The 26,623-nt window shown below is 43.4% G+C and overlaps 1 protein-coding gene across 2 annotated transcripts in view; it reads right to left on the minus strand.

Moving 5' to 3' along the window:
* KIF25 (kinesin family member 25) overlaps positions 1 to 26,623 on the minus strand; it is a 133,481-nt gene that overhangs the window by 86,077 nt on the left and 20,781 nt on the right. For both annotated transcript variants that reach the window (XM_077486588.1, XM_077486589.1), the window contains exons 2-7: positions 16,642 to 16,707; positions 16,385 to 16,507; positions 16,034 to 16,172; positions 7,434 to 7,537; positions 1,385 to 1,470; positions 1,181 to 1,211 (exon numbers count right to left, since the gene is read on the minus strand). In XM_077486588.1, coding sequence (XP_077342714.1) covers positions 1,181 to 1,211; positions 1,385 to 1,470; positions 7,434 to 7,537; positions 16,034 to 16,172; positions 16,385 to 16,507; positions 16,642 to 16,707 — 549 coding nt within the window. The remainder of the gene's footprint in view (positions 1 to 1,180; positions 1,212 to 1,384; positions 1,471 to 7,433; positions 7,538 to 16,033; positions 16,173 to 16,384; positions 16,508 to 16,641; positions 16,708 to 26,623) is intronic.

The following is a 26,623-nucleotide window of genomic DNA, read 5'->3' on the forward strand; positions in this document are numbered from 1 at the left end:
GGCAGTATTTGATATGGCATAGTGGGAGCATTTGATATGGCACCGTGGGAGCATTAGATATGGAACAGTGGGAGCATTTGATGGGGCACAGTGGCAGCATTTGATGGCACAGTGGGAGCATTTGATATGGCACAGTGGCAGCATCTGATGGCACAGTGGCAGCATCTGATGGCACAGTGGCAGCATCTGATATGGCACAGTGGCAGCATCTGATATGGCACAGTGGCAGCATCTGATATGGCACAGTGGCAGCATCTGATATGGCACAGTGGCAGCATCTGATATGGCACAGTGGCAGCATCTGATATGGCACAGTGGCAGCATCTGATATGGCACAGTGAGAGCGTTTGATATGGCAGAGTGAGAGCGTTTGATATGGCAGAGTGAGAGCGTTTGATATGGCAGAGTGAGAGCGTTTGATATGGCAGAGTGAGAGCGTTTGATGGGCACAGTGGCTGCGTTTGATGGGCACAGTGGCTGCGTTTGATGGGCACAGTGGCTGCGTTTGATGGGCACAGTGGCTGCGTTTGATGGGCACAGTGGCTGCGTTTGATGGGCACAGTGGCTGCGTTTGATGGGCACAGTGGCTGCGTTTGATGGGCACAGTGGCTGCGTTTGATGGGCACAGTGGCTGCGTTTGATGGGCACAGTGGCTGCGTTTGATGGGCACAGTGGCTACGTTTGATGGGCACAGTGGCTGCGTTTGATGGGCACAGTGGCTGCGTTTGATGGCACAGTGGCTGCGTTTGATGGTACAGTGGCGGCAATTGATGGGCAAAGTGGCTGCGTTTGATGGCACAGTGGCTGCGTTTGATGGTACAGTGGCGGCAATTGATGGCACAGTGACTACGATTGATGGTACAGTGAGGCTGCAATTGATTGGGTTTTTTTCTGATTTTGAGCTCCAGCCGCCACTGGTCTTTACACTTTTTTAATGCAAGCATTTGACTTTCTGACCTTGCAGACACAAAAGTATGGAAAACCTGTAACAGTCGGGAAGCAGAGAAGTGGCATTTTTTAAAGACATGGGCCACTGAAAATGTAAGTATAAATGATCTTTTTTTACAGGACCAGCTTTTTATTTTATAAGTATCCATGTGGTGACAGGGTCATTTTGTGTTTCACATCAGTTCCAGCCCAATGTATCCATTGTACATGCAACTTTGTGTCGCATACTCACATCATCCAAGGCAAATGTAACTACTGTAGAGCTTTCATGCATTGTCAAGGAAAAGAAAGAGTGACAATTAGGACACAATATTATATACTGTACAATCTGCAAAAAATAATAATAATAGTATATGTGTATATATATATATATATATATATATATATATATATATATATATATATATATATATATATATATATATATATATATTACCTTTCCTGCTGGTTTAATAACTTTTGTCTATTAATGGGTAGACATGGACGTATTCTGCAATGAACTCGAATATTTCCCTTTAGTTCCTAAAAAAAAGAAAATCTGCAGTTACAATTTTAGCTAATTTTCTGCATATACTGGCTTCTATTCAAATATTGCCATGCATGTTTAACATCATTTGATTCTCTGAATATCAGAAAAAAGAAAAATAATGATGATGCCAAATATACAAGAAATTAAATACAACATGATCATATTAGTATTATTAACCTCCCTGGCGGTATGATTCAGTCTGGTTTTAGGTGCTGAAAGTGGTACAATTATTTTGCATGGGAATTTGGCGTTTTATATTGTAGTCCTGTAATTCTTAGGAATAACTCTCTTAAATCTGTTCAAACCAGAGTCTAGCAGACATCCCGGGTATGATAAAGTTTATAATATAATAAATAATAAAATAGATTAACCCTTCTCTTATTTTTTCTGCTACAGATTGTGTCCACTACAATATCTCATCCTTGTCCTGTCCCAACTTGGCCACTTCTGTCTACAAAAGTTCACTGTCATCCACCCTGGATACCTTGGCCCCCTCACTACATACAGAATTAGACCCCAACCGCTACAACCCTGGCAGACAGACAATACCAGAAGCCTCAAAAAACATAGCCGCACTCTTGAGGGTCTGTGGTGTAAGACTAAGTCACGGCAAGATTTCAGCCAATATAAATCTGCACTCCAAAAATAACATTCCTGCCTCCACGCTGCCAAACAGACCTACTTTATCACTCTCATTAACACCCTCTCACACAGTCCCATTACCTTCACCCACTAACTTACTCACTGCCCAGGAGATTGCTAATCACTTCAAAAATAAGATTGAGACAATTCGTCTCGAGATCTCCACTCTACAGATATCTCCCTCACTTTACATTCTTTTTTCCTCCTGCACAATCAATACTTCCCTCTTTTAACCCAGCTACTATAGAGGAAGTCACTGAACTTTTTTCTAACTCCCACCTAACCTCCTGCCCCCCTTCATGCAGTGGAATAAAGTAGTAGAGTAGATCAAAAGTATAAAACTATTTTACATGAACCAAAATGGTGCCAGTTCCTAGGTTTTAGGTTATGAGTAAATAGTGCAGAATACGCACACTCAGTTCTAGTTACCCCAAGCCAGAGGCTAGTCATGAAGACAATTCCAATGATAATTCTCAAATGAAAAACTATACTGGACTTGCCTGAAAAGGACAGTTTGAAATACCTGAATTAATCATTTTTACCAAAATGATCTCTATCTTCACCTGAAGACGTAATTTTTGGCCATCGCCAGGAGCTTCCATCAAAACATTCACAAACCACCTGGACAAGCTAAGAAGTTTCTAAAGAACTTTATATTATAGCATACGGGAGTGGAGAACGGCAGCCAATTCAAAAAAGTAAAAAGACACAAAACACACACAGCACTGTAATCTTACAGATCACAGTACTGTATTAAAAAATACACACCCCCTTTGTCCCTAGTGGTCTGTGCAGTGCCCTGCATGCACTTTTATATTATAAATACTGTTTTTTCTGCCTGAAATTTGGAGATTGTCCATAGCAACCAAAAAGTGTCCCTTTTTCAGTGTTTTAGGATTTGATTACATTATTGAATCATTTTTATTATATTATAAACTTTATCATACCCGGGATGTCTGCTAGACTCTGGTTTGAACAGATTTAAAAGAGTTATTCCTAAGATTTACAGGACTACAATATAAAACGCCAAATTTCCATGCAAAATAATTGTACCGCTTTCAGCACCTAAAACCAGACTGAATCATACCATCAGGGAGGTTAAGAACAAACCTACAGACCTTATCTTGTTTGTAACCCAGGGACCGCCTGTATCAATACTATTTTACTATATTTTTACAAATGTTCCGCATTACTAAAATACATTTATTGAACACATTTATTGAATTAATAGAAATTCAGAATACTGGGATTCTAAAGAAGAAAAATATTCACAACTAAATCAAAAGTATTCTTTTGAAGCCTAACAAATACTGTATGTTATGTTGGGTATCGAAGACCTATGTTCATAATTTTGCTACCAAGTACCAACCATTCTGAACCAGATAAATGCATAATAATATATTATGGGGGCCAGATTTATGATACGTCATAGTCGGCCTGTATCTATAAGCAGCAGAGAAAGAGGTTTATTTTTCCAATTTAGTTATCATCTATTTTTTCCCTCATTATTAGTAAAAATGTCAGTCTTTACATAAGCTTATATACATGCTATCACAATATTCTTAGTCGGGTTAGAACAAATACAATAAGGAAATGTACTAAGGAGGAGATGCGAACAGAAGGTGTCACAGAGTCACAGAGATGCTAACAGAAGGTGTCACAGAGTGACCTGCCAATGGATGGCACCAAAGCACAAATCTGGTGTGTGAGGAGCTTGCAAGAGCATTGCACCAGCAGACACTGGCTACAGCTTTCTGCCCATACCTCTGTATAGGCTTTCTGTTTAAGCCCAGGTTCACACATGTGCGTTGCAAATTGAAGCTTCGGTTTCACTGCGAAGATAAAAATCAGTTGTTCAGAGGTTCCTCTGTGTTTTAGCTGCAGATCAGTGAGCAGGGAGAGGGGGAAGGTGTAGTGAGGAGAAGGAGAGAATTCGTGTTCAGAACGGAATACATCTGCGAATCAGATGCGTTCCCATAGACGATAATGGGCTTGTAATTCGCACAGCAATGCTCAGAAAACGCACACTTTTTTTGTGCAATGCGCAGCATGAATGCAAAGCACATATGTGAACCAGATGCATTCAAATAAATGTATTATAAAATGTCCTGCGAATTGGATGCGATGTTAGTTGCATCTAATTCGCATAGGTGTGAACAGGGACTGAAAGCTGTAGAGTCAATGAACTATGAGAGTGCTTGAAGTTCACTGAGAACTAGAAGAGGAACATGAGACTTGTAGTTTATTCAATCACAGATTCCTGTGAATAAAAGACGTGGAGCCCTGCACAGTTGCACTGTTTTTAAATTGAGTAAGTAGGTGCAGGGAGCTAAACCTCTGCTTGCTGTCCCAGGTGGGGGGTTGTGAATACTGGTTCATAGTCACATGTTACATGGTAAACCCTAAATACGGGTGCATGTAACATGTTACTAACTTGTCCTTTAAGTAACCAGACAACTAGCATTGCATACCTTTGATGAGGCACTGAAGCCTCGTACACACAATCGGACTTTCTGACGGGAAATGTTTGATGACAAGCTGTTGATGTTAAATCTGCCCATGTGTATGCTCCATTGGACAACTGTTGTTGGATTTTCCGAGGACAAATGTTGGCTAGCAGGTTTTATAATTTTCCGCGGACAAATGTGTGTTGTTGGATTTTCCGAGCGTGTGTACACAAGTCCATTGGACAAAAGCCCAAAGTAAAAACATGCATGCTCGGAAGCAAAAACGAGCCAGAATCAGTAGGTCTTGTAAACTAGTGTTTGTAATGGAGAATTAACATTAGTGATGTGGCAAATTATGAAATCTTGAAATATAATTTCTTCTTCTTTAATGGGATAATAATGAATGAAGCTGCTTTGCTGGTGATACTGATGGGTTATTGCAAACAAATTTCCAAAGGCTTTTTTTTTCTAGTGATATCAAGAACAGGGGCGCTCCCCCTCCTCCAGGCAGTCAAAAATTTTTTTTTTTAAAGCTGGCCCTTTAAAAAAATAAATAAAAAAGAATTTAAAAAAAGGTCCTTAAGTGCACTGTGTTCGGATGCCGGACACAGTGCACCTATGGGAAGCGCCACGTCTATGCAATCACGAGATTGCAGACGTGGCGCTTCATTTGCGGGCATTTAGCCCGCCTTTCGGCGCTTTCTGAAGTGCATTCTATGCATCCAAAAATATAGAAAATATACAAATCATTATTCAATCAAAAAAATAATGTCAAAGCAATAACTCCAAGGCCAATAATAATAATAAAAACACGTTATCTCCTCCGATTCCGCAACATGACTGGTTAACGAACGGCAGCGGCACGCACGCGACCCACGGCTGGGCACTTAAAGAGCAATGTACCTGTACGTTGATGTGCCCAGCTGTGCCATTCTGCCGATGTAAATGTGCAGGAGGCGGTCCTTAACCACTTCCCGACCAGCGCACGCCGATGTTCGTCGGCAGAATGGCACGGGCAGGCATATTGGCATACAGGTACATCCAATCTTAAGTGCTGCCCTGCCATCGCAAGAGCGCCGCCGGCGGCGCGCTCACGTGCTGGTCGGGGGCCCCTGTGAGTCCGGTTGCGGGTCCTGCGGACTCGATCACCGCGGGCATACCGGCGATCGTCTCACGGAGTGGCTGAACTGGGAGATGCCGTTGTAAACAGCATCTCCCCGTTCTGCCTAGCAACAAATGACGCTGATCTCTGCTCCATGTGATTGGAGCAGAGATCAATGTTCACTAAAAGAAAGCCCAGCCCCCAACAGTTAGTAACACACCCCTAGGAACACTTAAACTCTACACTGCCACCCACTGGTTAACCCCTTCACTGCCAGTGTCATTTACACAGGAATTACTGCATTTGTATAGCAGTGATTGCTGTATAAATGACAATGGTCCCAAAAATGTCTGATGTGTGCACCATAATGTCGCAGTCCCAATAAAAATCGCTGATTGCCACCATTACTATTAAAAAAAATTATTAATAAAAATGCCATAAAACTATCCCCTATTTTGTAAACGCTATAACTTTTGCGCAAACCAATCAATAACCGCTTATTGCGATTTTTTTTACCAAAAATATGTAGAAGAATACGTATCGGCTTAATCTGAGGGAATTTTTTTTTATTTTATATATTTTTGGGGATATTATAACAAAAAGTTAAAAATAATGTGTTTTTTTTTTTCAAAATTGTCGCTCTATTTTTGTTTATAGCGCATAAAAATAGAACCGCAGGGGTGATCAAATACCACCAAAAGAAAGCACTATTTGTGGGGAAAAAAAGGACGTCAATTTTGTTTGGGAGCCACGTCGCATGACCGCGCATTTGTCAGTTAAAGCGACGTAGTGCCGAACCGCAAAAAGTGGTCTGGTCTTTGGCCAACAAAATGTTCCGGGGCTGAAGTAGTTAAGCGGTTAAACTTCCCTCCTAAAAAAATTTCCTTAAAATTCCATCCTAAACTTGGGGTGCGTGTTATACGCCGATAAATATGGTAACTTCAAAATCTGGCCATAAATAGGCCATAAATAGATTGAAATGTGGCTGGTTCAGCAGGGACCAGACAAATTTCCATCCATCTATGGCCCTTCCCGCTCCAGAGAAGTTGATCTAATGAGAAGTTTCTCTCGTATGAGAATGTTGGAAAATTTGTGTTTCATCAGTTTATTCTGACAGCGGAGGAATTCCTGCTGTCAGAATACAACAGCACAGCACCTTTTACTATCTAGTTATTAGCATTTTGATGTTTTTTTTATTTGACCCCTTGCAACTGTATATCCCCTTGGACAACAACAATTTCTATTTTTTTTTTCTTTGGTATAGACAAAGCTAAACATAAAAAAAAAAAAAAAATAGTTTTTAGTGTTACTGTAGATCAGAAGTGCAAATGTTATCTTGTGTCCTCTTTATAACAATGTCTTGTGTCCTCTTTATAACAATGCTAAAATTATGTTTCTGGCGCAAAGCACAGTGAATTGTTTTACAAGTTTAATAAAGACTCCTTTGATCTACAACAAAAAGAACGTATCAACAATATTGTTGTTTCAGGATTCAGTTACACAGAAACCACTGTCTGTATCCGCATCAGTGACCTGGACCCAGCTGTCAAGCGACAGTCAGCCCAATGATATTATAGGGTACAGTGGCCCACTATGTACTCCCAAGGTACTTACTCTAAGTATTTTTTTAACTTTAAGTTTTTTGTTTTTTTTAGTGACCTTATATCCCCAAAAGTCTTTAACTTGCTGCAATAAAACTAATAACAGCACCATTCAATGAATAAAACATTTCTGCAAAATATAATATTTTGAACCAACTACCTACTATTAAGTTATTGTGCATTATCTTCCTCCTCTCTTTTTCAGTGTTGTACTTTTCATTAACTTCCCTCAAAGATCTTTCAAGCATTAGAACTTTTTCAGTCATACCTAAAAATAAAAAATAAATGTAATAAACCATACGATGGCTTACACAAAACAACACAACTTTGAGCAGGGCATTGAAACTACTGTATTATTAACTTAAATTCAATTGACACTTTAGTTAGATCAGTGGAAAGATGTCGCCATGTGGTTTGGTGCAGCATGTTTTTGGAAGAGTCAGGCTACCACTTTTTTGCACATAGGGCAGCTCACTGAAATGAATGAGCTGCTCTACACATAATGCGTAGGAACATATCTATGCTTGGTAGCACCTGTTGGTCTGAACCAAGCCTTATGTAGGTCTAGCTTACACATATAGCAACTTATCTGTCTGTGCATAACTTACAACAGAACAACAGATGAAGGGACTAATAAGGGCAGCCATCAGCAACAAAGATAATTGTAATCTATATACAGAACCAACATTTTAAGTTTAACCGCTTGCCGACCAGCGGCCGCAATTATACTGCGGCAGGTTGGCTCAGCTGCGCGAATCGCCGTAGGTGTACATTGGGCTCGCACATGGCTTTCTGTGGGCAGGGGCACACGTGCGCCAAATGGCCAGCAGGGGAGCTGATCAGTGGGTCCACTGGGCTCGATGTTAGCCAGGCCTCCCGCGATTGTTCCCCCCAGAGACAGAGCGGGAATCTGTCAAAGTAAAACAAAGCAGATCTCCGTTCTGTCAGGGGATCACAGGACAGGAGATCCTGTCTTTCTGCTATGCAGGAAGATGGATCTGTGTGGTGTCCCAGGCAACCCATCCCCCATACAGTTAGTAAACACACCCAGGGAACACATTGAACTCGTTAATCGCACCCGATGTTAACCCCTTTCCTGCCAGTGTCATTATGCAGTGCATATTTTTAGCACTGAACACTAACACTGGTTCCCAAAAAAGTGTCAAAAATGTCAGTTAGGTGTCCGATCTGTCTACCGCAATATCGCAGTCCCTCTAAAATTTGCAGGTCACCAATAAATAAATAATGAAAATGCCATAAATCTATCCCCTATCCCCCAATATATACTTTTTGGGTTTTTTTTAACCAAAAATATGTAGCAGAATACATATTGGCCTAAATTGATGAAGAAATTAGATTTTTTTTTGTTTTTGTTTTATAGCAGAAAATAAAAAATATTGTTTTTCAAAATTGGCATTCTTTTTTGTTTATAGCGCAAAAAACAAAAAACGCAGAGGTGATTAAATACCACCAAAAGAAAGCTCCAATTGTGGGGAAAAAATTTTATTTGGGTACAGCGTCATGCGACCGCGCAATTGTCAGCTAAAGTAACGCAGTGCCGTTGTTCTGTCGAGAAGTGCCCTCCATCGAATAGTGCTGGTATGTACTGCGCATGTGCCGTACGGAACAGCTGATTTGCCGATCAGTTGGGCTGGCGTAACCAGGGCGCATGTGCACATCGTAAGAGGTATCTCTCGATGGGAGATACCATTTCACAGGCACAATTTAAACCTATACAAACAGCGGGGGATACGGTAGTTCTCTGCTGCTGGAGGTCGGCTTGTGGCTGTGTTGAAGAGCTGGATTTGTCTGTGTTGCAACCCGACCCTTTCACACCGGCAAAACCGGCCATTCAACACTCCAAACCCACCCTGCAACATGGACAAAACTGGACCATCAGCACACTGTAAAGCCACCCCAGAACAGTGAGGCACAATGTGAGAACTACGATCTCACCCCACTGTTTGTATAGGTTTCAATTGTGGCCCTGAAATGGTATCTCCCATCGAGAGATGCCTCCTACGATGTACACGCGGGCACTTCTCGACACAACACTGTATCACAAAAAATGGCCTGATCAGGAAGGGGGTAAATCCATCCGGGGCTGACGTTGGTAATATTTACAAGGGTCCTGAGAAAAGTAGAGGAATTCCCATTGCTAACCTCCTTTTTAAAATGTTAGTTACCTGGCAATGTGTGCTTGCCAGACTCAAAACAAGCACGCAGCAAAAAAAAGTAGGAGCAAAGTTCTTATTTTTATATATCATACTGTTTATCCAAAACAAAGTATCAGTTTGATAGCCAGTACATAGAATTTTTAAGAATTAGAGGTCAGCAATGGCAGCCAATGGAGCAAGCTTGTCAGTTTTTCTGGAGGCCCTAAAGGGGAGTCTTAAACCCCTGCATTGCTTCAGTGCTTGTTACTGTGACTTATGGACCTCACCCTTGCCCTACAGTATTATTGTCACTGTCACCATCTAGATTTAAATATTTTATTGCATTTGCTTTGACCCTCTAGAATTAACCCTTGCTATTCTGCACTGTTATGGCTTTGAGCCGCTACGCTTAACCTCTTTAACCACTACACTGTTGCTGCTGTGATCCCCTTTAAACTTACCCCTTGCTCTATTGCACTGTTATCACCCTGACCATTTAGCTTTAACCACTGTACAGCCACATTCTTGCTTCTGTGAATGGCACTTCACTTGTATCTTTGCCTACATTTTTGTTTCTATATAAAAAAAAAAAACCTGAAGCTTCCATTGCTAAATATCTTGCTGGATACAAAAACTAGAAAGCTATGGGATTGATTTACTGAAGCAAGTTGGTCCAGAGCTGAGTATATGAGGTAACGCTTCACTTTGCAGAGAATATCCGCATGCAAAGAAAATAAAATAAAAAGCATTTTTGCTTGCACATAATTGGCTGATGGAAGTCGGCAGAGCTTCACCTCATTTACTAAGCTCTGGAGCAACTGCACTGAGAAAGTGCACAGTCTTTTTGCCTTTAGTAAATCAACCCCCATGTCTGCAAAATAATGTCAGTCTTTGAGAAAAAAAAACTAGTATAGAACTTTTTAGGGAAGGGTGTATTTTAGCCCACAGATTGTAGACAGGTGCAGTCTTCTTTCTCCACAGCAGGTGGTACATTTCTGCAGCAGCACTGCAATTGTAGAGGAAGTCAGGAGGAGGAACATGGTTCCTCTATGGTTTCCTGGGTCTCTGGGGAAGCTATCCCATCAAATGCTGCCACCCCATCTTGGGTCAGGCAGAGCATTTTAGTAGGGACAGGTACCACGCCTGGTAAGGACAGAACTAGTGGCAGGGAAAGGTTCCAGAGAAGGAGGGAAAATAGGATTTTTATAACAGCTTTCCTGTAAAATCCTTTTCTTTGAAGTACATCATGGTAGAATCTTAGTGGAGTGCGCTTTGATTTGTGAGGGTGGAATCTCTTTCTTTAAACCATAAGCCTGAACAGTTACTTGCTGAAGCCATTTGGAAATAGTAGATTTCGATGCTACCTGTCCTTTTTCTAGGACCTTCAGGCAACACAAACAAAACATCAATTTTTCGAATCTGAGCAGTCACCTTCAAGTAGACTTTGAGTGCTCTCACCACATCAAAAGAATGTAGCAATTTATCTTTCCTAGAGCAGAGTTTTGGGAAAAATTAAGATAGAATATCCTGGTTTGGATTAAAACTAAACACTACCTTCGGCGGAAAGTTAGGAAGAGGATGCAATACTATCTTATCCTTGTGAATAATCAAACATGGCACTTTACAAGAAAGAACAGCCAACTCTGATAGCCTTCTTGGAGAAGATTTGGCTACCAGAAAATGTGTTTCCTTGTCAAAAAGACAAAGGGAATATGCAATAGAAAGTCTGGACATGGTGGTAGGGGCCATGGGTCCATTTTTGATCTGGACTATTTCCCTTGGACAGTCGCCTCTTCCAGGACTGCTCCCCAACTCAAAAGGCTGACAACTGTTGTTACCATCTTCCAGGTCGCTGGTGGGAAAGATTTTCCCTTCTGCAGAGTCTTGGTTATCAACCACCAACTGAGGCTCCGGCACACCCTGGAGACAGACACATTGTTCCAAGCCGATAAGATACTGCTTTGCAGCGCCTCAAATGAAACTGAGCATAAGGAACGACCTTGAATAAAGCCATCTTTCCCAACAACCTCATGCAAAGTCGAATAGAAGGATTCTTCTTTGTCTTGACCACCTGAATCAGTTCCTTTATGGCACTGATCTTCGCCTGGGACAAGAATACATTTTTCTGGGCTGTATCAAGAATCAGACCCAAGTATTCCAATCTCCTTCATAGTTTTTTAAGGAGGTTTTTTCTAGGTTGAGAATCCAACCTAGGTATTCCAAGTAGTTGACTGTAGATCACACTTTGGTCTAAGCGGGCTACTGACTGGTCTATCAAGAGCAGATGGTCTAGGTAAGATATAATCGTTATACCTTGGGGCCTTAATCCGGCTACAGGAGGGGCCGGGACCTTTGTAAATATTCAAGATGCAATAGCTAGACCGAAAGACAAAGCTACAAAGTACTGAAAAAGAAGATTTTCTACCTCGAAACGTAGATATTTCTGGTGAGCGGGAAATATAGGCACATGGAGGTATGCATCCCTGATGTCTATTGAGGCCAGAAGTTCTCCCCCTTGTAGGAAGGAGACCACTGATCGGATTGACTCCATGCGAAAAGAACGGATATTCAGAAACTGGTTTAGATCTTTGAGATCTAGCATGGGTCTGACATACCCACTTTGTTTTGGTATCGTGAAAAGGTTTACATGGAACCCCAATCCCTGCTCTTGCATGGGAACCACTAAGATCAATTTTTTGAGACGAAAGATGGTCCAATGCTTGAAAGAGAGACTTCTTTCCCTCTGGAATCTGAGAAAATGAGGAGACAGGAACTGTACCCTAGAGTTATTGAGGAAGTCACCCATCTGCAGCCTATGGCACCAGGTATTCCGAGGAGGTCTCTCATCCAGGTACTGACCAGGCCTGACGAGATCGGCGCTTTCAGGGTGATGTGGCCGCAAGCTCTGACACCCTTCCTGCCAGACCCTTGAGAACTGCAGAAGTCTTTCCCCCACTCAAGCTAGCGGGGGTGTCCCCTCATAAGGAGGCTTCAGTTTCCCTCTTGGACTTGATGGCGGAAGCCGTGGTGACTGCCTGGAGGCAGATGCTCCTGGCACTGGAGAAGGAGCTTGTTTAAATAAAATACGTTTACTCCCTTTCCTAACTAGCAAAAGGGTACTTTTTCCACTAGAAATGTTTTGGATTTATCCAAATCATCCCCAAACAGCCATTCACTGTGAAAAGGAAAACTAGCCAGGAGCTTTGCATGACACTTCGGCTGATTAGTTTTTCAACCATAAGTTTCTATATCTATCCACCAGCCCAAGCGTAAGGCTTGAAGAATAGAATCTCTCATCACATCTATTGCCAAACATAATGCCGCTGGTAACTTGGCTAAATCCTGGGCCTGCTGATCAGGAATAACCTTGAGCACTTGTTGAAACTGGACTCTCAGATCCCTTTCACACTGGGGCGTTTTTCAGGCTCATTAGCATTTTAAAAAAAAACTGTAAAGCATCTGAAAGAAGCCTCATCTGCAATCCCAATGTGAAAGCCTAAGTGCTTTCACACTGAGGCCCCTTTCACACTGGGGCATTTTTCAGGCACTTTAGAGTAAAAAAAAAAAAGCACCTATAAAGTGCCTGAAAGAAGCCTCATCTGCAATCCCAATGTGAAAGTCTGAGTGCTTTCACACGGAGGCAATGCGCTGGCAGGGTGTCAAAAAGTCCTGCAAGCAGCTTCTTTGCAGTGCAATAAGGCCCTGGTACCATTCAATTCGGCCTAAAAAAACACTTTGAATGGATCCGGCTGCATAGCTGGCCCCAGCAAGGATTGCTCCAGTGGAGCTCAGCACAGCACATCTTTACTAGTGACCAACACCTAAGACACTGGCGAAAAAACTGACGTACTCCCAGTAGTGGAAGGGTTTTATAGGGAGTGGACTTCCTGTCTTAGGGTGTGCCAGTGTCCATCACCTGAAGGTGGCCTATAACCCACATAGTAATTACTATGGCTCTGTGTCTCGTGATGTACGTAGGGCTTGCAACTTCTCAGGACATCTACCTGCTTGGACACAAGACAGCCAGGCTGCATTCTGCCCCTCTCAATAGGCGCTGTCAGTTCAGCTGAATCCTGCTCTCTACAGGTTGCTGGATCTGTGATTGTTCTTGGCTGGCCTGCTTGCCCACCTGGTTGTATGAACTGTCTGAATTATTTCAAGAAGTTGCTTTTGCCTTCATTGCTCTGGGACTGTGTGTGTTATTGCCGCCGAACCAGACTGCAGTTCACATGCTACTAAAGATGATACCAAAAAAGGACAGTTAAAGTTATGACATTTTCCCCTTTGCACAAAATCAGATGTCTATGATAGTGAAGAAGTTAGGTATAAGTAGCTGTGAGAAGACCAGAATTAGGCACCACATGGTTGGTTACTGTTTTCTCTGTTTAAAAAAGGAATTTAAAGAGGACCAGTCATTTAGAAGAACCTGTTAAAAAATATAGTTGAGCCGTTGACACACAATTCTATCTCTCTATTTCTCAGCTCATCTCTTCAATCTTCCCACTGCATTGCTAATTTGCTGACTGACATGTCAGTATGGATGTGGTACCATCTGTCAAAACTGAGCTTGTAATATCCTACCTCTGGATTCCCTTCCCCCAATGTTATCATTGAGATTAATCAGTTTCTCCACACATGCCAGAGTGATGGGTGTAATCCTGGACTCTGACCTATTCTTTGGCTCTACAACAAATCACTGTCTAAATATTGCCACTTTAACCTCCTTAGCATTCCCAAAATTCACCCCTTGACACAACAAAGCTACTAACTCACTTTCTGCTTATCTTTCCCCTCAAGTGTTGCAACTTCCTTCTAATTGGTCTATTTTTACAAAGGCTATCCTCTTCACTATATTCTGAATGCTGAAGCTAGACTCATCCAGCTTGTTAACTGATGAGTGGCTGCTGCCCCCCTCTTACAATTTTATATGTTGGGCTAGCTGAAGCCAATGATGATGCCCCTCTCTGCCAATCCCTTTACTGGCTTCCCCTACCCCACCGTGTAAAATTAAAAATGCTAACCATAACATACAAAGCCATCCACAATGTGGCCCCCATCTACATCACCAACCTCACCTGCAGATATTGCCCAAATCGTCCCCTCCGCTCCTACCAGGACCTCCTGCTTTCTAGCTCCCTTGTTACCTCCTCCCATGCTCGCCTTCAAGCCTTCTCCAGAGCCTTTGCCATCCTCTGGAACTCTCTGCCCCAGTCTGTCCGATTAGCCCCTACCCTGTCCACCTTTAGGAGATCCCTAAAAACTCATTTATTCAGGGAAGCCTATCCCACACCCACCTAACAACTGTGCCCGAGACACCCCCATCAAATCATTCTCTGCAGCGATTACCTTTTGTACCACCACCCCCTACCTTTAGAATGTAAGCTCTATGAGCAGGGCCCTCCTGTACCTTTTGAATTGAACTGTACTATAATTGTGTTGTCCGCCCCCTATACATTGTAAAGCGCTGCGTAAACTGTTGGCGCTATGTAAATCGTATATAATAATAATGTTGGGGATGTATACATTTTTGTTTAAAAACATTTTATGTGTATAGTATAATTTTCCACGTATACAATTTTAAATACTAACAATAACATTCAAATACATCCACATTCCACAAATCTGCCCCCAGCTACATCACCATCCTCATCTCTGAATATCACCCAAACTGTCTACTTCACGCTTGCCAAGACCTGCAGTTTTCTAGCTCCCTCATTACTGATGCCCATGCTCGCCTCCAGGACTTCTCCAGAGCCTCTTCCAACCTCTGGAACTCCTTGGACCAGTGTGTCCTACTATCTGCTACTCTGTCCACCGTTGGTTGATCCCTGAAAACGCATCTCAACAGGAAAGTCTATTCCACCTTCACTTTAAAAAAATGTTTTCTTCCTTATTCATAAGCTCATCCCTCACAGTTATTATATTTTATATCACTTGACCCTCCCTTTAGCTTAGAAAGCTCATATGAGCAGGGCCCATCTAATCCTCTTGTATCAAATTGTATTGTAACTGTGCTGTCTCCCTTTGTATTATAAAGCGTGCCACAAACTGTTGGCACTATATACATTTTGTATAATAACCACTTGACCTCCGGGAGATTTGCCCCCCTTCATGACCAGGCCATTTTATTGCAATAAGGTATTGTACCCAAATAAAATGTATGTCCCTTTTTTTCCCATAAATAGAGCTTTCTTTTGGTGATATTTGATCACCACTGTGTTTTTATTTTAAGATAATATAATAATAGCCTTCAGAATCACAACAAAATCTTACTAAATATATATGTACATTTTTGTTTTCAAAAAGTCCATCCACCATTATTGCTCCTTGCTATTGCATGCTGAGCCCATTTGTTCTTTAACACACACCAATGGTCTATTCCCCATGCTATAGGTGATGCTGCATTACAAAATTTCAATTTGTACTGAGAAAACTTTGTTTAAACTGACAAAAAAGCATACCCATACACAAAACAGCATTTAAAGTGTCTGATTAATCCTTTAGTTATGTTTTTTTGATACATTTATGAATTGCCCACAGAGAGATTTGTTTTTTAATTCATGCATTTCTATTTTGCAATAAAATTGTCAATATTATTTGCCTCTTACCTTGCAAACATTGGTTACTGTGCTGTATTATTTGGGCATTGTTCAGTAGTAATTGAAACTGTTCTTTCAATTGGTTTTGAATATTTTCCAAATGCTCAACTACAAATGATCTTAGAAGTCCTACATTTTGTTTCAAATCCTGTGAGAAAAAAGGTAATGTAATATAATGAATTACTTCACAAGCTAAAATATATACTGTAACCTGAGCTGTAGCTGATAACTGTGAAACTTCCTCATTTGTTGCTTCTGTATTATCTTTCTGCGGTGTGGACGGTGATTTTTTTTAGATGTGTTTACAAGTTAAAAACATTTTTTTTTTGCAAGAAAATTACTTAGATCCCCCATACATACCTGCATTGCCAAACTGACTTGGACGAGAGTATCACTGATGATTTGGTGTACATTTTTGTTCTGATTGTAAATTTCATAAATTTGTGCATATCCTTCATTTGATTTTAAAGTTTGATTCATACACTAAAAGAAAGTAATTAACATTAGTTGAAGGTGATTTTAAATTTTATATATATATATATATATATATATATATATATACATACACACACAGTATATTCAAAACTAAAAAACTGAATCCCACCACAGAAATTTACCTCTGCTAGTTTCAAATGTAGGATGGCATTTTCTGTTTTCAGAACAATAATATTTTCTTCTTTAACCTAAATGATAATGTTTTAATTATTAGACAATTCAAATATAAGGCAACTTGAATGGCTTTTGAAGCTCAAAAGTATTAGTGAGTTAAAATGTATCTGCTTTGCTTTTAAAAATGCAAATACAAGACAGAAAAAATTGATATTATTTTTATTACGTTTTTCAGGCTAAAGAGGCTAAAAATAGTGCCTGAAAAATAGCTCCCTTGCAGTCTCAGTGTGAAAGCCTTACATCACGGGACACAGGAGCTTCATTACATAGTGGGTTATATAGGCACCTCTGGTGATTGGACACTGGTTAACCCTCAATTAAGGTGAATTCCTCCCCTATATAACCCCTCCCATATGGGAGGCACATCAGTTTTTTCACCAGTTTTTTCGCCAGTGTCTATGGTGGTTGGTCACGTAAAACATGTGCTATGAAGAAAGCTCTGTGCAGGTCCCTGCTGGGGCCTAAGGGCTACAACAAACCGGATCCATATCTCGGGCCGATATTTTGACTCCCAAGATGGTATGGTACCCGGGCCTCATCATCCGAAGAAACGAGGTTTTGCCTGCAAGTCCTCTCCTATTGGAAGACTGGGCTCTGGGAAAACCAGACTTGGTGTACTATTTACATAGTAGCACGAAAGTTTCTGGCAGAGTCTTTTACAAGGTCCAGGAAGGAGGTTCCTCTGAGAAGGAACCCCAAAATAAATCCTGAAGGTTGGCACAACTCTGCTCACTGTGATGGGTGAAGGCTGGAATCTGTCTGTTTTCAGCAATTCCTGAGGCGAGGACAGGTAAGGGAAGTTAATCCTATATAAATGTATATTATGGATTTCTTCATTGAGTAGTTGTATGTCTTACCTGGTTTCCACCACTAGAGGGAGTAAGAGCAGCCTGATGCATACTTACATGCCTTTCAGATACACATGCTCAGTGAAGCCTGGTTCCTCCAGATGACTCACGTTTCCACTGCACTCTCTGCCACAATAAAGGTAATACAGGGGTCCCACGTAGTCTGGGGGTCCCGCGCAGCTCTGATGGTGGTCCCCTTACCCCCTGGACGTCTGGTGGTCCTCGTGCACACGCACTATGCACGCTCCCGTGCTAATGGAGGGGGGGGGTAGTGTGGTTGCGAGCCGTGCACGTTGGTGTGCACGGCGCTGTACTGCGCAGGCTCCATGCGGCAATTTTAAAAAGCCCAGAGCACCAGGGGGCTGTAAGTGGAGACATAAGAGCTGTGGGCAGTAAGCATCCTAAGGGATTGGATCCAGGCAAACCTAAGACATCTACTCAGCATCAGGTTGTGCAGTTTAAGCATATATATTTATTGTGAGACTTTGAGCACAACAGTGATTGCACTTTGTACTAGTACCTCTGCTTTGTAGCTTAGGACTATGTCTCCTCGTAAGAGGGTCTCAGGGGGAGGTAACAAAGGCACTGGTAAATCACCGCCTAGGTCTAGGGGGTTCTAAAAATGCCTGTAGGTTACCATCCCCCCCTGCAAGACTGGAGCCAGCCTCACAGGATGAGTCAGTGCCCGTCAGGTTTTGCAGCCTCTCCTAATATTTCAGCCCCGGTATATGTCACTGAGGACTCCCTTAGGGCTACATTGGAGGGTTTTGAAGGGAGAATCATGAATTTTATTTCAGCTTCCCTAAAAGATAGCAGGAAAAGGGGTAGATCCCCTCCCTCTGCTGAGATTCCTCTTTCAGATGACACCTCTGACAATGAGGAGAGATCCCTATCTTGGGACAGGGATCATGAGCAGTTGGATGAATCAGAGGAAGAGGAGAGAGTCCCCTCCTCCCAGGCACTCAGAAAACAGGTGCAATATTATACTAAATTGGTGCGTACCACATTCAGAATGCCTGCTGCTGAGGTCGCTACGTCCTCTGTTTCTTCCCTGGGAGTCAGGAAAGTCCCACAGACTGCCTTTTTCTTTCCAATTCATCCCTTAATGGATAAATTGTTGTATGAGAATTGGGGACATCCCGATAAACTGTTTGCTCCTCCTAAAAGGTTTTCTATGCTTTATCCTCTGGAGGAAAGTTTTGCCAAGAAATGGGGGGTCCCATCTGTCGATGCGGCTGTTTCTTGCGTGAATAGAAACCTGACCTGTCCTTTGGATAATGCTCAGGTATTTAAGGATCCAACTGATAAGAAGCTGGAAACCTTATTGAAAGCCTCCTTTTCCATGACTGGCGCAGTAGTGCAACCTACAGTCGCAGCCGTGGGGTTGTGTCAGTTCCTCAAGGAACAAGTTACGCAGATGCTTGGCCTCCTTCCCAGTGAGGAAGTGGAGAACTATGCAGAAATACCTCAAATTCTGTGTTTTGTGATTGATGCGATTTTGGATTCTGTCCAACAAGCATCTCGTTTGTCTCTCCTTTTGGCACACATGCGAAGGGCCCTATGACTAAAAAATTGGGCAGCTGAGCTATCATGCAAGAAGCATTTGAGTGGGTTCCCGTTTAAGGGGGAACGTTTATTTGGAGAAGAATTAGACAAGTTCATCCAAAGAATTTCAGGGGGTACATCTACTCTCCTTCCAATCAAAAGGAGCAAACGTCCATCATTTAGGCCTTCTCTCTCTCGGCCGAGTGGGGGGAAGGCTCCTGCAGTTTGCAGAAGCCTGGCGGGAAGAGATCCGGGACAAGTGGGTAGTCTCCGCGGTATCTCTGGGCTACAAGCTAGAGTTTCAGGAGATTCCACCTTCTCGCTTTCTAAGATCAAGGATCCCTAGGGATCCAGTAAAGCAAAGACCGCTATTCCTGGCCTTAGATCACTTACTATCCCAGGGGTGATAGTGGAAGTGGACCCAAAAGAACAGGGTTCAGGCTTTTACTCAAATCTCTTCACCGTTCCAAAGCCAAATGGAGGTGTCAGACCTATCCTGGATCTGAAGGATCTGAACCGGTTTTTACGCATTCGGTCCTTCCGAATGCAGTCAATACGCGCTGTGGTCTCCTCCCTGCAAGGGGGAGAGTTTATGGCATCAATAGATATCAAGGATGCATATCTTCATGTGCCAATATTTTCCACACACCAAAAGTATCTAAGGTTCGCGGTAGAGCGGCGCCATTTTCAATTTGTGGCTTTGCCGTTCGGGCTCGCTACGGCTCCTCGAGTCTTCACAAAGATTCTAGACCCTTTCTTGGCAAACCTATGAGCTCGGGGTATAGCCGTCACGGCTTATCTAGACGATTTGCTTCTCATAGAGATAACAGTAGTGCTCCTGAACCACAGTGTTATCAGAACACTAGACCACCTGGAACGCCTAGGTTGGATTATAAACCTAGAAAAATCGTCCCTACAGCCTGCTACCAGGTTGGAGTACCTGGGTATGGTCATCGACACCGCTCAAGGCGGGGTGTTTCTACCAAGGCCAAAGGCCTTGGCCATTGGGGGTCTGGTGCGCCTAATTCTGGGCAGAAGATCTTCCCCCATTCGGTTGTGCATGAGACTGTTAGGGAAAATGGTCGCCTCCTTCAAGGCTGTTCCATTCGCCCAGTTCCACTCAAGGCCTCTGCAAAGATGCATCCTTGTGGCGTGGAACAGGAAGCCCCAGGCCTTGGATCTTCCTATGTGTCTGTCCCCAGGGACACGCAAGAGTCTCTTTTGGTGGTTACAAACCGAGAATTTGCTGAAAGGCAAAACTTTCTTCCTCTTCCATGGAAGATTATTACGACAGATGCCAGCCTGACAGGCTGGGGAGCAGTGTTGGTGGAGACGTGCTCACAGGGGAAATGGTCTGCGATCAAGAAGCTATTGCCCATAAATGTCTTGGAGATCTGGGCAGTTTATATGGCTCTCATAAAGTGGTCTTACAGACTACGGGGTCTCCCTGTTCGGGTTCAGTCCGACAATGCCACAGCAGTGGCCTATATCAATCACCAGGGTGGTACCAGGAGTCTGGTTGTACAAAAAGAGGTGAATCTCATACTTGTCTGGGCAGAAAGGCATGTTCCATCCCTTTCTGCAGTCTTCATTCCAGGAGTGGAAAATTGGCAGGCGGATTTTCTGAGCAGCCAGCAGTTGTGCCCAGGAGAATGGGTTCTGCACCCCGATGTGTTTCAGAATATATGTCGCAGGTGGGGTATTCGAGACGTAGATCTGTTTGCATCCAGATTCAACAGAAAGCTGGACAAATTCGTATCAAGGACAAGAGATGTTCTTGCTCAGGGGTCGGATGCTCTGACAGTTCCCTGGGATCAGTACAATCTAATTTATGCCTTCCCCCCGTGCCAGCTTCTATCACGGTTCCTGGGAAGAATCAAGAGGGAAGCATAGTCGGTGCTTTTGGTAGCCCGGCTTGGCCCAGGCGACCTTGGTACGCAGAGATCATGAAGTTGGCAGTAGGCAGGCCATGGATCCTTCCTCTCTGGCCAGATCTGCTCTCACAGGGTCCAACTTACCATCCTGCTTTACACAGTCTGAATTTGACGGTTTGGCTGCTGAGACCCACATTCTGAGGGATCGTGGGCTTTCGGGGCCAGTCCTTTCTACTCTGGTCAATGCCAGAAAGCCGGCCTCCAGGCTTATTTACTACAAAATCTGGAAGGCATAGGTTTCCTGGTGTGAACTCAGGGAATGGCATCCTAGAAAGTATGTCATTAGCAGGATCTTGGCCTTTCTCCAGTCAGGCCTAGAAATGAATTTGGCCGTAAGCACTATCAAGGTGCAGATTTCGGCCTTGTCAGTGTTTTTTCAGAAGCCACTTGCATCACATTCCCTGGTGCGGGCTTTTCATCCAGGGGGCCATGCATATAAGACTGCCAGTCAAACCTCCGGTATGCCCATGGGATCTGAATTTGGTTCTCTCAGCTTTGCAGGGGCAACCATTTGAACCTTTGCATCTGGCTTTATTAGTTCTTTTGACTTAAAAATTGGTTTTCTTGGTAGCCATTTCCTTGGCTAGGAGAGTGTCAAAGCTAGCAGCTCTCTCCAGCAAGGAACCGTATCGAATTATTCATAAGGACCGGGTGGTAATGCGTCCCAACAGGTCCTTTCTGCCTAAGGTGGTTTCGGGATTCCATTTGAATCCTTTTTCCCAGATCCACAGTCCGCAGAAGAAGAATCTTTGCACACTTTAGATGTGGTAAGGGCAATCCGTATCTATCTTCAGGCAACTGCTCAGATAAGAAAGACTGATTGCTTATTTATTTTGCCGGAAGGCCCTAGGAAGGGCCAAGCGGCATCAAAATCCACTCTCTCAAGGTGGATTAGACAGGTTATTTCTCAGGCCTATAGTGTAAAGGGGAAGATTCCTCCTTTTCAAGTGAAAATGCACTCAACGAGGGCTGTAAGTGCTTCTTGGGCAGTACATCACCAGGCCTCCCTGGCTCAGATCTGTAAGGCTGCAACTTGGTCATCAGTCCACACATTCACTAGATTCTATCAGGTGGATGTCAGAGGGCAAGAGGATATCGCCTTTGGGCGCAGTGTACTGCAGGCTGCGGTTTAGATCCTCCAGTCCATGGATGTCTATATTTCTGATCTGTGTCTCCCTCCCCTCAATCTGAGCATTGCTTTGGGACATCCCACTATGTAATGAAGCTCCTGTGTCCCGTGATGTATGATCAAGAAAATAGGATTTTTATATTCAGCTAACCTGTAAAATCCTTTTCTTGAGAAGTACATCACGGGACACAGGGCTCCCGCCCCTCTTGGGTTTTACATGGTTTCTTATTGCTTTGCTACAAAACTGAGGTGCCTCCCATATGGGAGGGGTTATATAGGGGAGGAATTCTCCTTAATTGAGGGTTAACCAGTGTCCAATCACCAGAGGTGCCTATATAACCCACTGTAATGAAGCTACTGTGTCCCGTGATGTACTTCTCAAGAAAAGGATTTTACAGGTAAGCTGTATATAAAAATCCTATTTTTGCTTTTAAAGGGGAATTCCACACTCCTCTCCATTATCAAAAGGCTGTGAGCCTCCTTCACCAATCCAAACTACATCCTTTTTCAGAGCATACAACAGGGCCAGCTAGGAAAGGGTCTAGGAAGAAGAGCAATTTCCCAACCCACTCCTGAACCATACAAGGCCACATGCACTCAACATAGCCGGCTGCCTTTGGGGCATGTTGGTCTCAGCCCAATACCAACCACAAAGCACCTTGTACCCACTAGTTTAAAGGGGCTTTCCACATTCTGTAAAGACCCCTGTCTGCAGCCCCCCACAACCCCAGCCTATGGTTGTGTGGAAGAGGCTCTTGTCCCCCTGAATATGGGAACAAGGTGCTTGACTTTTGGGGTGGCCAAGCACCCACCCCCTTTCATGGGCTGGCTTGCTGTGTGTTTGGCTGGGGTTTGTTAGTGTTTGGGAGGGGCACAATATTTTTTTTGTTTGGGATGGTATTTTTCACGTGGGGGTTCTCATTTTAAGCCTCAACAGACCCAAATTGCCTTGTATGTATTGGGGGGGGGGGCAGCCTATTTTTTGTTTTGTGTTAAAATCTCGCAGCTGCAATGTAGATTTGTAACTTTTCTCTAAAGCTGTACATCTTTGAAGCAGCTTTTTGGATACAGTGTGAAAGTCGTGTTTGTTGCCGTTTGTATGCAAGACAAAATCCAGGCACACACCTTCAAACAAAAGTCAGAGGTTTTGTCTGCAGAAAATCCTGCTGGATGATGTGCTTAATTTTGGACAGGGAGCTGGCTTATTCTGTGCTAGCTGCATTTGGGTTGTTCTGGGCATGCTTAGGGACTTTGCTTGTTTTTTTTTCCTTCTTTTTGTGTGTGAACAGCACTTGGATGTTTCTGGGCATGCTCAGAGACTGTGTTTTTTGGGTTAGCAATTTAAGGACATCCTTAATAAGTGTACCCACTTTGAAGTTCTGTCTCTACACTGGGTGGACTTTTTGTGTGTTTCATGGATAGGGATGGCCGAACGGTTCGCCCGGTGGTCGGTTCGCGGCGAATTTTCGACTGTTCGTGGTCCGCCCGATCGGCTGTTCGCCCGGTGGACTTACGTGTTTACTGTGTAAAAGAACTTTGACCTATGATGACACATCCATCATGGGGTACAGGACAGCCAATTGAGACATTACAGCACATGGACACTTGGACATTCCCCCTAACTTATAAATAGACCCGATCCGGCGGCCATTTTACATTCTTTCTACTGTCACTATAGGGAGAGGTTGCTGTGTGGAGCAGGGAGAGACTGCAGTGACCCAAATCGCTAGCTATTAGGTCCACAAAAGTTCTTTTAAGGACTGGTATGGTATAGGTGTAGTTCAGGATATAGGTTTGAGGCACTGCTATTCAAGTCATTGTTGCAGCAGATTGTCTTTTCTCAGTGCAGAAAGGGTCAGACAGCATGCTGTGTGTTGCAGAGAGGGACAGTCAGTTTAATCATTAGCTGTTACTATTAGGTCCACAAAGGTCCTTTTCAGGACTGGTATGGTGTACTAGTAGAGGATATAGTTTTGAGTGCTATTCAAGTTATTTTTGCAGCAGCCTGTGTTTTGTCAGTTTAAATAGGGACAGACAGGAAGCTGTGTGTAGCAGTGAGGGACAGTCAGTTTAATCATTAGCTGTTACTATTAGGTCCACAAAGGTCCTTTTCAGGACTGGTATGGTAATAGGGTTGTACACGTATAATATTCTTTCTTCCAAATATAGAAAGAATATTATACTTGACTGCTGCCCTTCTGCTGCAGTAGTCCTTTATGAGTATAGGGACTGAGGTACAGTCTGCTAATCACAACCTACTAGTTCCACAAAGGTCCTTCTAAGGACTGGTAAGGTATAGCGTACTACAGTATATAGGGTTGAGTGAGGTACAGTCTGCTAATCACAACCTACTAGTTCCACAAAGGTCCTTCTAAGGACTGGTAAGGTATAGCGTACTAGAGTATATAGGGTTGAGTGAGGTACAGTCTGCTAATCCTTAAGGACTGGTATAGGTCCACAATATATAGGGTTTAGGTGCACTACTGCTGACTGCTGCCCTATTCTGCAGCAGTCCTTTATCAGTATAGGGACTAAGGTACAGTCTGCTAATCACAACCTACTAGTTCCACAAAGGTCCTTCTAAGGACTGGTAAGGTATAGCGTACTACAGTATATAGGGTTGAGTGAGGTACAGTCTGCTAATCACAACCTACTAGTTCCACAAAGGTCCTTCTAAGGACTGGTAAGGTATAGCGTACTAGAGTATATAGGGTTGAGTGAGGTACAGTCTGCTAATCCTTAAGGACTGGTATAGGTCCACAATATATAGGGTTGAGGTGCACTACTGCTGACTGCTGCCCTATTTTGCAGCAGTCCTTTATCAGTATAGGGACTGAGGTACAGTTTGCTAATCACAACCTACTAGTTCCACAAAGGTCCTTCTAAGGACTGGTAAGGTATAGCGTACTACAGTATATAGGGTTGAGTGAGGTACAGTCTGCTAATCACAACCTACTAGTTCCACAAAGGTCCTTCTAAGGACTGGTAAGGTATAGCGTACTACAGTATATAGGGTTGAGTGAGGTACAGTCTGCTAATCACAACCTACTAGTTCCACAAAGGTCCTTCTAAGGACTGGTAAGGTATAGCGTACTAGAGTATATAGGGTTGAGTGAGGTACAGTCTGCTAATCCTTAAGGACTGGTATAGGTCCACAATATATAGGGTTGAGGTGCACTACTGCTGACTGCTGCCCTATTCTGCAGCAGTCCTTTATCAGTATAGGGACTGAGGTACAGTCTGCTAATCACAACCTACTAGTTCCACAAAGGTCCTTCTAAGGACTGGTAAGGTATAGCGTACTACAGTATATAGGGTTGAGTGAGGTACAGTCTGCTAATCCTTAAGGACTGGTATAGGTCCACAATCTATAGGGTTGAGGTGCACTACTGCTGACTGCTGCCCTATTCTACAGCAGTCCTTTATCAGTATAGGGACTGAGGTACAGTCTGCTAATCACAACCTACTAGTTCCACAAAGGTCCTTCTAAGGACTGGTAAGGTATAGCGTACTACAGTATATAGGGTTGAGTGAGGTACAGTCTGCTAATCACAACCTACTAGTTCCACAAAGGTCCTTCTAAGGACTGGTAAGGTATAGCGTACTAGAGTATATAGGGTTGAGTGAGGTACAGTCTGCTAATCCTTAAGGACTGGTATAGGTCCACAATATATAGGGTTTAGGTGCACTACTGCTGACTGCTGCCCTATTCTGCAGCAGTCCTTTATCAGTATAGGGACTGAGAGTTTTGTCACAGGGTCATTTAAAAAATGACAGGCAGAGGAAGAGGCAGGTCCTTCCGCAGGGGTGGTAGGGGAAGGCAGGAGCAACAGGCTTGAGCCAAAGTGGGAAATTGCAGAAGGTGTGTGCGATTACGTCAAAGGAAGCACCAGAATTGGTTGACTGGCTCACTCAGCCTTCCTCTTCTGCACCCTCCTCATCCTCTCGATCTGCACCCTCTTCTTCACTCTCTGCTATGTGCACCCCCCAAAGACACTACCACCAACACCACCACCACATACCTTTCGCTTGAGTCATAGGAATTATTTTCCGATCCATATCAAGACATTTCTGATGTGCAGCCACTCTTGGCATTGGATCAGGAAGAGGAGGTAGCAACAACCGCCACTCAGCAGTCTGACGACAGTACCCAGATCAGCCCAAGGAGGTTGGTCACCGGTGTTGCTGCCTACTCCGAGATCTCTAATTATAGCGGTGGGGAAGGTGACGTCGATGATGACGTGTCTAGTGATGTCACGTGGGTGCCCACAAGAGATGAAGAGGAGGGGAGTTCAGAGGGAGATATGGACCAGCAGATAGGGAGGAGAAGCAGGAATAACTTACATTGCACAGGAGGGACAAAGCAGACTGCTAATGTATCAGGAGCGAGTCATCAACCATGTACGGTCACATCTGGCGCTCCCAGGTCGCCGGCACATGGCTCCGCAGTGTGGGCTTTTTTTAACGTGTCCGC

This window comes from Lithobates pipiens, unplaced genomic scaffold, assembly GCF_037356315.1.
Source record: "Lithobates pipiens isolate NorthernLeopardFrog02 unplaced genomic scaffold, aLitPip1_a1.2 Scaffold_18, whole genome shotgun sequence".
NCBI classification, from domain to species: domain Eukaryota; kingdom Metazoa; phylum Chordata; class Amphibia; order Anura; family Ranidae; genus Lithobates; species Lithobates pipiens.